Source organism: Pan troglodytes, chromosome 16 (assembly GCF_028858775.2).
Source record: "Pan troglodytes isolate AG18354 chromosome 16, NHGRI_mPanTro3-v2.0_pri, whole genome shotgun sequence".
NCBI classification, from domain to species: Eukaryota; Metazoa; Chordata; class Mammalia; order Primates; family Hominidae; genus Pan; species Pan troglodytes.
Window position 1 is genome coordinate 78,074,046 of NC_072414.2, and position 14,652 is coordinate 78,088,697.

The 14,652-nt window shown below is 38.1% G+C and overlaps 1 protein-coding gene and 1 long non-coding RNA gene across 2 annotated transcripts in view; one reads left to right on the top strand and one right to left on the bottom strand.

Annotated features, from left to right (window-relative positions):
* Positions 1–14,652, top strand: part of AGBL1 (AGBL carboxypeptidase 1) — an 837,843-nt gene that overhangs the window by 199,549 nt on the left and 623,642 nt on the right. Inside the window, exon 16 of the mRNA XM_009429779.4 lies at positions 207–351. Within this exon, the coding sequence (XP_009428054.3) occupies positions 207–351 (145 nt within the window). The remainder of the gene's footprint in view (positions 1–206; positions 352–14,652) is intronic.
* LOC107968412 (uncharacterized) overlaps positions 1–14,652 on the bottom strand; it is a 38,540-nt gene that overhangs the window by 798 nt on the left and 23,090 nt on the right. Inside the window, exon 6 of the long non-coding RNA XR_010151489.1 lies at positions 4,218–4,554. This is a non-coding gene — a long non-coding RNA (uncharacterized LOC107968412). The remainder of the gene's footprint in view (positions 1–4,217; positions 4,555–14,652) is intronic.

Consider the following 14,652-nt stretch of genomic DNA (forward strand, 5'->3'; position numbering starts at 1 on the left):
TTGCTGAACTGACTCATGAACTGGCAGTAAGTTTACTTGTACATTTCCCTTTTCTCAGTTTCACCCACAGAAATGTTTCAAGTGAAGGCCATTGTGCCAGGACAGTATATAACGCACATGATTTATAGCATCTAGGACCCTAAATGACCCTGCACCCCCCTCCCACCTCTCCCTTATTCTCTTCTCTTCTCCTCCTCTCTCTTTAGAAATCATTATCGCCAGAGTACGGCTGTTGCAGGCGGAGCATCTGGGAAGTGCTACTATACCCTCACCTTTGCTGTCACCTTCCCACACAATGAGGATGTCTGCTACCTGGCCTACCACTATCCCTATACCTACACAGCCCTCATGGTAACTTCCTCTTTATAGCATCACTCCAGCAGGAGTGAAGGGGCTCTCTGAGGTTTTCCTGGGAACATTTTGGAGACCCTGACATCCTGATGGGGGGCAGAGGGGAATGTAGGGGAACTACAGCCTTCCTAAAGGAGCCAGGTTTTGTTGTCACTGACTTGGTGCTTTCTAATTGTCCCATCTCCTTCCCTGGACAGAGCACAAGGCTGAGCCTTGATCAGTGACATTCCAAAGGCCCAAGTGGTCTGCAAGTTGGGGCAGGACATGGGGGCATTTCTTAAGAGACTCTGTCTTTAAAAAGTCAAGTTAAGTACGTAGTAGGTTGGAGTTGTATGGGGAGCAACACCATACAAGTAAGCTGAGATGCAAATCTGAAGAAAATTCAGTCATTCAGAGGAATGGAGAAAGCAGGAAGGTAGATCTTGGGAAACTTCTGAGTCTGTGTGCAAGCAGCCACGCCAACATCTCCAGTGGTTCCAATGACCATGAGCTGGAGGTGGCTAGAAGGATCCAGGGTGGAAGAGAAAAGTGTAAGAATAAAACACTAGATCATTGCAACAGAGAGCCACAATCTTTTTATGAGGGAGAGTAGAAGAAGTCAGTGCAGACTCACAGTTAGCATTCCTGTGTACCATAAGGCCCTGCAAAAAGTTCGCAAGACAATTGTGAGAAAATGGACTGCTTAAACCATGCAGCTTTCTGTCATTTGAAAAAGCTGGCAAACTATCCCTTACTGCTACCATTTCGTGGATATCCTGAGGATAAATGAACTCCAGTATCTTCTATAAAGCACTTTCATCCTCTATGTTAATGTAAAATGTTATTAGCATATTTATAATCGTATGTGTGTATATGGGTATATGTATCACTTAGCCTGAAGGATGAGCATTTTCATTTTAAGGCTGTGATAAGGACTTGGAAAAGATAATAACCAAGAACATCTTTTCCTTCAAAAGGAATGTGCAGGTATAAATGTGAATTTTTCGCATAGAGAAGGCATATCTTGAACCACTTGGCTCACTGCTTCATGAAAGTGCATCTGTCCTCTTCTCCATATGTTGTCTTGCCTAAAGAGAGATTTTCACTGTTTTCCAGATTGTAAAAGATACACAACTAGTATTATTTGTGTATCACACTCAGAGAGCTCAAGAAGTTAATCCAAGTAATGTGCATTGCAAGCTAGGCTGTAACAAGCCACATTTGTTATAAAACATGTTTTGTTGCCTTTAGGGACACAGAACAGGCAAGATTCATGATCTCCCTTCAACAGCTGTTTTTACGGTCTTGCCTGTGAAACACTGCACATGAAAAGTCTACTGTGGGCTGGGCACAGTGGCTCACTCCTGTAATCCCAGCACTTTGGGAGGCCAAGGTGAGAGGATTGCTTGAGCCCAGAGTTCAAGACCAGTCTGGGCAGCATGGTGAAACCACCATCTCTACAAAAAATACAAAAATTAGCCAGGCCTGGTGGCATGCACCCGTAGACCCAGCTACTTGGGAGGCTGAGATGGAGGATCACTTGGGCTCAGGAGGTTGAGGCTGCAGTGAGCCAGGATCACACAACTGCATTCCATCGTGGGCAACCAAGTGAGACCCTATCTAAAAAACAAAACCCAAAGCAGAAACCAGAAAAGAGAAAAAAGTCTGCTAGGGATGGCGATTCCTTTTAAAATATGTGTTATGTGTTTGCCTTTCCCATTGGGTAAGGGATCATGGATCTAGGACACTGTTCTTTTCGCTTGTTAGAATATCTTGGACTCTGATAAGGTTCCTGGTGGCCATTCGTATAAAACATTAGAATGCAAAGGGGTTGGGTGAAGTTGTCTAATTCACCCTTAACGTTTCTAGATGCAAGAACTGAGACCGGAAGTCCCACATTTAGCTAGCAGCCATGCAGGAACAGAACATCAGCCCTTGAGGTGTATTCCTGTGGTCTTTCTACTCCCCTGTAGAAAAGTGTAGAAGAAATTCAGAATTTCTGCCCCGGGGTCAGATTAGTGTCATTGCTTGCCATTACATTCACAAGCTGCTAAAACATACAGTCGTTTTATGAGTCCATGTAGTCGTCATTGTGTGATGATACAGACATCTCTAATGTTTGAATTCAAACCACCAGCCCACAGTTTATATCTTTAATGCTGAGTGCCGTGGATGTGGTTCAGCTGAGGGATAATGTCTCTTTCCAAACATGGTCTAATTCTTACCCCAAGATAATCCAGTGGATTCTTGCTAGGTGCCTACAAACTGATTCAAATTGTGTACCCCTTTCAACCTGGCCTTGACTTGATGGTACCTAGTTGTTTACCTTGTGCCTCTGGGCCTGTTTACCTTCTGGGCACAGTTTCAGATCAGAATACAGGGTCTAAAATTTGCAATTGATAAATAACTCTAAGAATCACTGGGTGGGGGGTCAATGAGGAGAAGATTTCATCTTAAAGGGAAACAAAACACACAAAAAAGAGGACCCGCCTCTCTCCACCAGTCACTTAGTTTCACTGAGAGGTAAAGAGAGGCCTTGTTAATTGATGCTTATTGGCTTGCTACTGTTAACAATATTAGTAACTATTACTGTTACTATTAATTACAATAAGTTATAACTACTTATGACTTTTTATTGTTACTTGTGAGGCTACTGACTGTGAATGTCTTCCTCCAGGGAAGTTTGTGGAGAGTTAATGAGAAAGAGGGATAACTTATTTCTCCTAAATGAACAAAACAGGGTTAGAAAGACAATTTGTTACTTGAAAGTGACAAATGTGTATTCTCAATTTTAGGTTTTACATTTCCAATAACTCATGGTCTTTGTCCTCTCTAGGTTTAAGACAATAATTGACTCTGTGACTTCTCTTAAAAAAATCTTCCTCCCATCATGGACAAAATGAGTACATTCTGTAATGCTAACCAGTCATTTTTATTTTTGGACATGTCCTGAGGAGAAATGGTTTTTCTTCCAACAGATCAGTGATAAATTAAATGCGAATGATACCCCAAGGGGAGAATTAACTGTATGTTACTTGGGGGTTATGCTGAGGGGTAGAAAATACGTTTCCATGTGGAATTCATAATTTGCAAGTCTCCTATAATATGGATTACATTTAGTAATTACAGACATTTTTATAGCAAAGGACTTGTATGTTGAATGTTTTTCAACGTGACTACAATTTTGAAACTTTCAAAATTTTTTTAATCTCTTATAATAAGAAAATTAGTATTTGGTTCTTTCAAATGGATATCTTCCAGATGCTTGCCAGCAAGTCTGTTGGATAATCGTTCGTTTTATAGCATTCAAATATAGCTAAAAGAAAGAAATACACTATTGTAATTCTGAAGCAAACAAAAAAAGCTCTATTTTAATCAGCCATATCAAGTTATCAGTAATTGTAATGATTGTTAAAGTGTTAGCAATAATCGTTACAGTATTAGAATTATGTTATAAATAGCCCCTAGGTAGCCAGTAGTATTGGTTGAAAATGGGGCCCCAAGAGAGTTTCTGATGAATATTTTAGGAGGTAAAAAATTGGGATCTCACTGAGAACTTATAACTGTATGAAATGACAAGAGACAACAAAAGCGGTCATTAGTAGAGTCCATGTATTGGGGGAGCTTAAGGATCTTAAAGGATAGAGCAGAATTTTTACCAGACACATATACCCACTGTGAAAGATGTGAATACTGTTATCTCCAGAGACAGGGGTGGGATGGGGAGGTGGGGGGAGGTGGAAGAAAGAGAGGGAAGAAAGAAGAAGAAAGAAAGAAAGAAAGAAAAGAAAAGGAAAGGAATTAGAATGCCACATGCACAATATTTTATAAAAGACTCAGAATAAATGAAGAGTTGAAGAAGTGTCTAGTGGGAAATGTTGACTTACATGTGGCAGATCGAAGATGCAATGAGCAGGTCATAAATCAGCACTGTCAAGTAATCAGTAGACAGAGATCCATCCTTGTATAGGCCAAACAAATGACAGACCCCAATAAAGGTTCTTGATGTTGAAGAGGCGAACATGGAAAGCCATTCTGAAGAAGCCAATATGTGCATGAATGGTACAGTCTTTGACAACAAGGACATCTGCATTCCAGGGTCTTGGGCACAAAGAAAGAAAGCTTTGAGGTCAGACAGGCCTAGATTTTAGTCTAGGTGTTGTGTTTCCTTGCTGTGTATCCACAGGCAAGCTATTTAACTTCTCTTAGCCTCGGTTTTCTCATCTGTAAAATTGGAAACAAAAAAGCAGTGACTACATAGGCTATTTCAAAGATTAAATAATTGCTAATTGGAAAGTTTTAGCAAAGTGTCTACATCTGGTAAGCAATACTAGATGGTAACCATTAAAGCATTTATTGTTTTTTATGATGATGTGTGATTATTTTCTCTGTTGGACTGATTGGAAGATACCCGTTCCATAATTCATACTAAAATTAAAATAAAAAAAACAAATGGAAGACCCCTCCTCAAAAATTACAAAGGCTACTGATGGTTTTCTTGGGGTAATTGATTATGATTATTTTTTTCTTACTCTTTTTTCCAAATCATCATAATATAGCTTTGCTTATTTTTAATGGACAAGGAATATGAAACCATCCTTTCTTTATAATTGACAAATCTGTGGGTAGATATCTAGAGACTAATCTTTTCTCACATTTTTAAAGTTAAGTCCCTTTAACTTGGGGAGCATAATATTGGCAGACTGGGACAGTTTGAGGAAGCTCATCAGAACATGCCTGCAGCATATTCTTGTAGCTTTTATTTAGCTTAAGGGTGTTATTTGTTCTTCTCTTGTGATAAGAAGTCTTTGATTCTCTGATGAGTGTATTTAAGTGACAACTGAGATCTAGGCAGTAGACAAATAAAGTAGGCCATCTCCTTAGGAGTAGGCTTTCTTCTAAATTAGGGGAACAGAGAGTGCAGCAGTTTAGGGGATAACAATAGAAAATGAATGGTTTTTGAGTGCATAGTGCTTCTCACTTTATCAGTAGCCATCAGCAGGTTACCCTGCTGAGGTCAAGGAAGTCTTTTATCGAAGTTTTAAGGGAGTAGTTGATAAAGGAAAGGGAGACTGAGGACTCCTGTGGAGAGACACAGGATGAGGCTGCAGGCTAAGGTTATCAGCTTGATATTGTTCACAGACAGGATTTTCTTTTAAGAAGTCAGTCTCTCTGGGGGTTTCTACAATTGCCTTAAACTCATTCACATTTTTATAAAGAAACTCACCGCTGTGGCTTCCACAGGGCTGTAATTACAGTCAGTTGGCACATGCATTCAGAGGTCCTACTTTTCTCATCAGTGATCCCCACAATATCCAATTAGGCATAACTTTTCTGGACCAGAGATGGGAGATCATTTTTAGGAGAACAGGACAAAACCGTTTTTGCAAAAGGAAATCCAACAGAAATTTATACTTGGTTTACTTCTAGCAATCTTTTATATGACTGAAGTCAAAATAATCCCCTAAAAGTAGAAGTGTTAAATACTTGCTGGACCTGATGGCAGGTCCAGCAGGAGGGAGATTTCATAGAGGGGTGCAGGGAGATGGATCCATGAAAAATTGCAGTTTACAGAAAATGAGTAATATGATTTGGCTGTGTCCCCACCCAAATCTCATCTTGAATTGTAGGTCCCATAATTCTCACGTGTTGTGGGAATTAATTGAGTCACGGGGGCAGGTCTTTCCCATGCTGTTCTCATGATAGTGAATAAGTCTCATGAGATCTGATCATTTTATAAAGAGGAATTCCCTTGCACATGCCCTCTTGCCTGCCACCATGTAAGACGTGCCTTTGCTGTTCTTTCACCTTCTGCCATGATTGCGAGGCCTCTCCAGCCACGTGGAACTGTGAGTCGATTAAACCTCTTTCCTTTACACATGACCCAGTCTCGGGTATGTCTTTATTAGCAGCATGAGAATGGACTAATACAGTGAGCTTAAGCTAAGAGAATATTAGGCATTTGTTGATTTGTAATATTATTGTGGAAAATGTAATAATAATAATAACAAATTAAAAGATAACCCATGAGAGAAGAAAACTTTCAGGCTTTGCCTTCTCTGACATTTGCTGCTTGGGAGCCTGTCCAGCCAACACTATTTTGAAGGACAGTGCTCATGTGCCCTATGATACTTTTTGACTTTTTGTCTCTCATAGCTAATAGTGCTTGGTGGCTTCTATAGACCAACCTTCTGCCTAACCTGCTTCCCCATATCTGATTTATAAAATCTAGATTTTATTACTTTTTTAAAGTTTGATATCAGGCACCAAAGAGCTATGGCTTAATTGTAATATCACAGAATGATGACTACTGCTTTTTGTTTTTCATTTATTTGTTCCCCCTTTTCTCTTTTTTCTTTTTCTTTTTTTTTACAGATTGTGTTTATTATTTATTTTTAATTTATTTATAAAAGTTTCATTTTTAGTTGACAAATAATACTTGCTTATATTTATAGGGTACAATGGGGTGTGTTGATAAATGAATATGTTGCAGATTGATCAAACCAGACTAATAAACGTATCTATCACCTCACATATTTATCATTTCTTTGTGGTGAGAACACTTAAAATTACTCTTTTAGGGATTTTGGAATAATTCTGTGTATTATTATAAGCTATGATTACTATACTATGCAATAGATGACCAGACCTTATTCCTCTTGTCTAGTTGAAATTTTGTACCCTTTCTGCAACAACTCTCCATTCCTCCCCCTTGTTCCCGCTCCTCCAGGCCCTGGTCACCACCATTCTACTCTCTGTTTCTATGAGTTTGACTTTTTTATATTTCATGTATAAGTGAGATCAGGTGGTATTTGTCTCTCTGCACCCAGCGTTTCACTTGGCATATGTCCTTCAGGCTCATCCATGTTGTTGGAAATGACAGAATTTCCTGCTTTTTAAGACTGAATAGTAATCCATTGTATATGTATGTATATATGTATGTGTGTGTGTATATATATGTGTGTGTGTGTTTGTGTGTATGTATATATATAAAACTCCATCAATGCGCACTGTGGTTGTTTCCATATCTTGGCTCTTGTGAATAATGCTGCACTGAACATAGGGGTATAGACAGATATCTCTTTGATGTACTGATTTCAGTTCCTTTGGATATATACCCAGAAGTGAGATGGCTGGATTGTATGGTAATTCTATTTTTAATTTTTTGAGGAAACTTCATACTGTTTTCCAAAATAGCTGCACTAATTTACATTCCCACCAATGGTGTTCAGGGTTCCAGGTCCTCACCAGCACTTGCTATCATTCATCTTTTTGATAATAACCAATCTAACAAGTGTGAAGTGGTATCTCATTGTGGTTTTATCTTGCATGTCTCTGATGATTAGAGATGTTGAACATATTTTTTTTATGTATCTGTTGGCCATTTGTATGTCTTCTGTTCAGAAATGCCTATTCAGGCAATTTGCCCATTTTTATAAGGTTGTTTGTTTTCTTGTTACTGTGTAGTTGGTGTTCCTTGTATATTTTAGATATTAGCCCCTTATCTGATGTATGATTTGCAAATATTTTCTCCCAATTTGTGGGTTGTCTCTTTGCTCTGTGAATTGTTTCCTTTGCTATGCAGACGCCTTTTAGTTTGGTGGAATCCTATTGTCTACTTTTGCTTTGTTTGTCTGTGCTCTTGGGGTCATATTTAAGAAATCGCTTCCCAGACTAATGTCAGGAAGGTTTTCCTCATGTTTTCATCTCGTAGCTTTACAGTTTCAGGTTTTATGCTTAGGTCTTTAATCCATTTTGAGTTGATTCTTATATAAGGGATCAATTCTCATTCTTCCACATGTGGATATTCAGTTTTCCCAACACCATTTGTTGAAGAAACTGTCCTTTCCCCATTGCGTGTTTTTGGCACCTCTGTCAAAAATCAATTGACTATAGGTGTCTGAGTTTATGTTTGGGCTTTAGTTGAGAAAGCTTCACCATTGGCAAGGACCCATGTGGTCATAATAAAATGTGAAACAAACAGATTTAATAAGAAAGAGAGAGAGAGAGTGAGCTCATAGAAATAATTCAGCAAGACAGTGTTTCCCAAAACATACTCAATAGCATTTCAGTCTCTTGAGATGTTTAGAGAAGAAAAGTTTAATGGTCATCTAAATTTATGAAGCACTGGTGCTAGTTTTTCTTCTAACAGTTCACAATGCATATTGAAATATTAAAGAATCTGAAGAATCTTGCATCCACAGAAATATTTTCATTTTCTTTAACTCAACATTTTCTAAGCACTTTGGCTATGAATTTCCTGCCTTCTCCACCTCCTTGTTCACACCACAGCACTTACACACTACGGGATATATTTTGGGAAATGCTGCAACCAAGTTTCCCTCTCTGGCTTTAGAGCCTCGGAATCTTGATAGTAATTGTGAGGCAGGCTACATTTAGTCTAGATTTTGATAATAAAGAATACTGAGAGCAGCTGTCACTCAAATGTTTATAAAAATCTTAAAAATAATTTGTTTATGATCACAGAGACTATAATCTGAATCCAGCACTATCCATACCTTCTTAACTAAGGAGCTGGAATTTTCCTTTTCCAGGATGACTTAGAAACGTGACTGATATTCTGATGGAGACATTTCCATTCTTCTTCTGTGCCATCTCTCGTGGGATACCCAGATGTCTACTTCTTATATCAGGGCTTTAGTTGATAATTTAATATTGATTTTTGTAACCTATGATTTTTTTTCCAGTAAGCTTCTTTTAAGAGGCTATTTTCTATTCTCTAGTGGTTATTTTATTTTTGCTGTTTCAAAAACCATTTTTATTTAAGTCTAATTTCATTTAATTGTCAGAAAATGTGATTTGTATAATTTCTGCTTTTTTGGGGGAATAATCTAATGAGTTTTTAATAGCTCTATGTATGATCAATTATTGCTACCATTCCATGAATATATGAGAAAAAATTAAAAAATATTCTCTGGAAAGACAAAGTTTGACATATGTGTACAAAAACAAAATTGTTCAAATACTTTATATTATTATTTTTATGCCATTGATTTATTCAAGACCAAGGTGCTGTCTTAAAATCTCCCACTCCGAGAATTTTTTCTCTTTCTGCTGTTTTTTGTGTTATATATTTGAATCCCATATTATTTGATTCTTAAGATTTATGAGTTTTATATGTTCATTGTGAATTGTGCCCTTTATCAAAATAAGATTTTAAAATCCCATTTAATGCACTTGATCTTGAATATGGCTTCGTTGTATATTACTATTGCCATGTCTGCCTTAATTTATGTTTGCTTATGCTTTTAGTTTCAATATTTCTCCTTTAAAATGTTTGAACAGAGGCAAACAAAATAAAGAGATAATTTAAGAGCATTTCTCATACACATTTTTTTCCTTTCTCTCTCTTTAAAAGTGCCTCTTATATACAACATGCTGTGGGATTTTAAAAAGTAATCCAAATTTTTGTCATTATTAAGGCTGACTAGCCTGTTTATACTTAAACAGTTTTTACTGTTACTTGTCATTTTGGTTTCATGCTATTTTCCATGCCTCACCGCTGTTGTCTCTTTTTCTTTTTTTCTTATGCAATGTGGACCATCATTTCTTTCATTTTTTCATCCTCAGGGTTTATAACTTTACTAGTGCTTTCTTTTTACCACTTAGAAATAATATATTTGAACTTATACTTCTCCATTAACAGCTAACATTTATTGTTTCCTACATAACAGATGCTCTTCACATACATTATACAACTAAATTATAGCAACCACTGCATGAGATAGGTAATGATATTTTTATGTGCCTTTTAAAGATGAGAAAACTGAGTCATAAAGAGGTTAAATAAAAAATTTACATCAATTTTTTCAGAATCCATGCAACCAGAATGTAAACCCAGATTTCCTGCATTCCTTGGCTCATGGTACCTCCCTCCACGTTCAAAGCCAAAAATTGCATGCCTCTTACCTCTTTTTCCATTACATCCCATCTCCTTCTTTGGCTCTGACTTCTTATCTCCTTTCACTTATAAGGACCTTTGTCATTACCCTGCACCCAACCTGATGATCCAGGATAGTCTCCTCATCTCAAATTTCCTAATCACATCTTCAAAGTTCCTTTACTGTGTAAAATAACATCTTCACAGGTTGCAGGGATTAGAATATGGGCATCTTTGGAGGGCCATTATTCTGCCTATCACACCAACTTAAGCAATAAACTCAACTCTGTTTTAGAGACCCATTGTTCTAGTGATATTCTAGAGAGTTTGCATTTGGCACAATACTAAGTACTGCCTTTCAATTTTCAAGAATTAAATAATATTACTATATCGATGTAAGTTGAAAACATTAACATTTTGTTCCACCTTTTTCCTCCCTTGTACATCTCTTTTTAAGTTCATTTTAGAGCTAGGTGATGACATCAAAATTTGATAATGTGTACTGCCTCCCTAAAGAATTATTTTTTAATGTTTATATTAATATAGTAACCATATTTTTAGATAGTCATTTAGATGTAAGCTTGTTTAACTGGATTTTATTTTAGTCTTTTTATATTGCTTTTCTGTTTGATTTGGGGGCAGCTGAAGTGTGTCTTCAAGTCCTTCTTTTCTTTCTTTTTTTAAGACAGGGTCTCGCTCTGTCACCCAGGATGGAGTGCAGTGACTTGATCTAGGCTCACTGCAGCCTTGACCTCCCAGGCTCAAGTGGTCCTCCCACCTCAGCCTCCCACGTAGCGGGGACCACAGGTGTGCACCACCATGCCCGGCAATTTTTAGGTATTTTTAGTAGAGATGGGGTCTTGCCATGTAGCCCAGGCTGGTCTTGAACTCCTGAGCTTAAGCAAACCACCCGCCTCGGCCTCCCAGAGTGCTGGGATTACAGGTGTGAACCACTGCACCTGGGCCAAGTCCTTATTTTCTTATTATTTTTTATTTTTATTTTTTTAATTTTATTATTATTATACTTTAAGTTTTAGGGTACACATGCACAATGTGCAGGTTAGTTACATATGTATACATGTGCCATGCTGGTGTGCTGCACCCATTAACTCGTCATTTAGCATTAGGTATATCTCCTAATGCTATCCCTCCCCCCTCCCCCCACCCCACAACAGTCCCCAGAGTGTGATGTTCCCCTTCCTGTGTCCATGTGTTCTCATTGTTCAATTCCCACCTATGAGTGAGAATATGCGGTGTTTGGTTTTTTGTCCTTGCGATAGTTTACTGAGAATGATTTCCAATTTCATCCATGTCCCTACAAAGGACATGAACTCATCATTTTTTATGGCTGCATAGTATTCCATGGTGTATATGTGCCACATTTTCTTAATCCAGACTTGGAACCAACAATGATAGACTGGACTAAGTCCTTATTTTCAATAAAGATAAGGTAATATGTTGTCTGAGCTTTTGTATGTCTGAGCATACATGCTACATTTGCTCATGAGCAAAAACTTGGTTGGATATAGGTTTTTTAGATTATAATCCCCTCTTCTTTCAAGCTCTAAGCAGTACTCATTTCCTCTAGCATGCAGTGTTGCAGAAGAAATATGAGCCAAGAATGATTTTTTTTGCATACATATATGTACAATGGGTTTATTTATGCACACACACACACACACAGAGACACACACACACACACCACACAGAGACACATACATGTTTAAAAATAATCTTCAGTGTAGCGTGCAAGTGTCATTCTATGCAACAATGAGCAGTGAGTTAAGATTGGCAATCAAACACACAGGTTAGGCTTTATCCAGAACTAAATTTACTTATCCATAAGAAAGAATACAGAGAAGGCAACAAAACAGCACACATAGAAAGGGCTTAGTGAGAGTCTGGATTCCCAGGCACAGCTTACTTTGTCCTAGTAACTCCTCACTATGGAATTATGTGGTCATGAGAGATTAAGTTGAGTGGGACATATCCATCTCAGCCTAGGAATACTATCAGCCTTGGACTTCCTTCAGATTTCATGCTTAGCTAGTTGTCTAGGTTGTGTGTGTGTGCTTGTGTATGTGTAGTTAGTCATCTTGTATTCTCAGGGGTATGTGGCTCCCTCCCAATCTCCAATGCAGGTGCATCTCATCAATACCTGATACTCATTATTTGATGGACAATCGTAACAACTACATACAAAGATTTGGTTAGATACATGGGCCTCTGCTGGATTTTTATTTATCTTGAATCTGGTATAAACATGCTTCTTATAATTCCTTTACTTAGTGTTGTGTCAAATCCTGGCTTTCTGGAACATCACAAGAACAACCTGTTTCTAAGACACAGTTGGGTTTATTGCTCATGTTGGCATGGTAGGCAGAATAATGGACCTCCAAAATGTCCATATCGCAATCCTGTGAAGATGTTACTTTACATGGTAAGGGAACTTTGAAGATATGATTAGAGACTTTGAGATGGGGAGATTAACCTTGATTATCAGATTGGGTGTGGGGTAATCACAAGAGTTCTTATAAGTGAAAGAATTAGATAAGAGAATCAGAGCCAGAGAAAAAAATGGGACTGAATGGAAGCAGAAGTCAGAGTGATGCAATTTTTGGCTTTGAAGGTGGAGGGAGGTACCATGAGTGAAGGAATGCAGGTGACCTCTAGAAGCTGGAAAAGGCAAGGGAAGAGATCTTGTATAGAGCTTCCAAAAGGAATGCAGCCCTACTACCACCTTGAATTTTGCCCAGTGGGACCCATTTTAGACTACCGACCTTCAGAACTATAAGATAATAAATTCGTGTTGTCTTAACCTACAAAATTTGTGGTGATTCCAGCAGTAGTAGGAAACTAATTTACTTGACAAAGTAGAAAGAATGGGACAGAGTCTTACTAGTGTCTCAAAGGGCAGAGGGCAAAGTGGGGATATTTATTGAGACCTTAAAGCCTGGCTTAAAGGCAGATATTTTAATGTGGGGGCATTGATTAGGGTTGGGTAAGGATCATGAAGTAATGGTTTAAGATTGGTGGACACTGTAAGGCAAGGATTTTGAAAAAGGGTGAGAAGAGGGATTCAAAGAATCTTGGCTCAAAGATGGGTTGATGCTTTCTATTGAAGAGTTGATGGGATATTCCTGAAATGAACAATATATTTATTTGTAATTTCTGTCTTCCCAGAGCAGTAAAGTTATGCTGATGAAGGTTGGGGAATAATAGTCATGTTAATATAGACAGTAAGCTATGTGTGGGTAAATGATTTTGGTTCTCAGTTTTAAGGAGAATGACTCAAGGTCAAATTTTCAGGTGCCCCTGAGGCTAGAGAAAGGTCATAGAATTATCTGGTAATCTTTTCTTTTCTTGGCACTTTTTCTTTTTCCTTGCAATTCAACTGTTTCAGTAGAGTACAAATAGGTTTTAGTCTATTCCTATTCAGATGTCAGGATTTGTACTTACTTTAGGACATTCTTTTTCCCTTGTATGTTAATTGTCTATTGCTGCAGTAACAAATTATAAAAAATGTAGTGGCTTCAACAGGAACAGGTACTTTTTTAAAAAAAATTGTACAGCTTTTTAGGTTAGAAGTTTGACATGAATCTCACTGGGCAAAGACCAGGGTTTTGGGGTTGTGTTTCTTCTGGAGGCTCTGTGGGGAGAGTGTGTTTCCTTTCCTTTTCTAGCTTCTAGAGGCCACCTGCATTCGTTGGCTGGTGATGCCTTTCTCCATCTTCAAAGCCATCAAGGGAAGACTGAGGTCTTATGGGGCCAGCAGTTGTTCTCTGCAGCCAGGAAAGGGTCTCTGCTTTTAATCATGTTGTGAATAGATTGGCCACAACTGAACAGTGCAGGACGACCTCCCCATTTCAAGTAGACCTTAATCTTAAAGATGTCTGCAAAGTCCCTTTCACCATGTGAGGTATCCTATCAAAGGTTCTGAAGGTGAGAACGTGAACATCTTTGGGGGCCACTATTCTTCTTACCATATCTGTAGTAAGTTATTTCCACATGTAAATACTTCCTCTACCTTTTGAAGACACTACTTCCCTTTCCATATATTTTATATATTTGTCAATATTTTTACATATTCATTTTATTAAAAAATTCATAAGTTTTTTGTTTCATTTACCCAGCAGGCTAGTTATTTGTCAAGAAACAAGGTGGGTGGTTTCTGTTGGCCCTCTTAATACCTCCTTGATTGTGGAAAAAACTTTCTACATTTTAAGCTGGGAGGATAATTTTTGGGCAGTGGTGTTTTTGTGCTGCAGACGGGGCAGTGTTTCCCTCTCTGGTTACTGAAATTTCCACTGTCAGGGGTTGCAGTGCAGGTGGGGGAAAATCTCTTAGCCTCTCTATGACTAGTGCCCCTGTTTTGATTAGGGAAAATTTCTTTGGAATTCTTAAAGATTGTTAACCAGGGG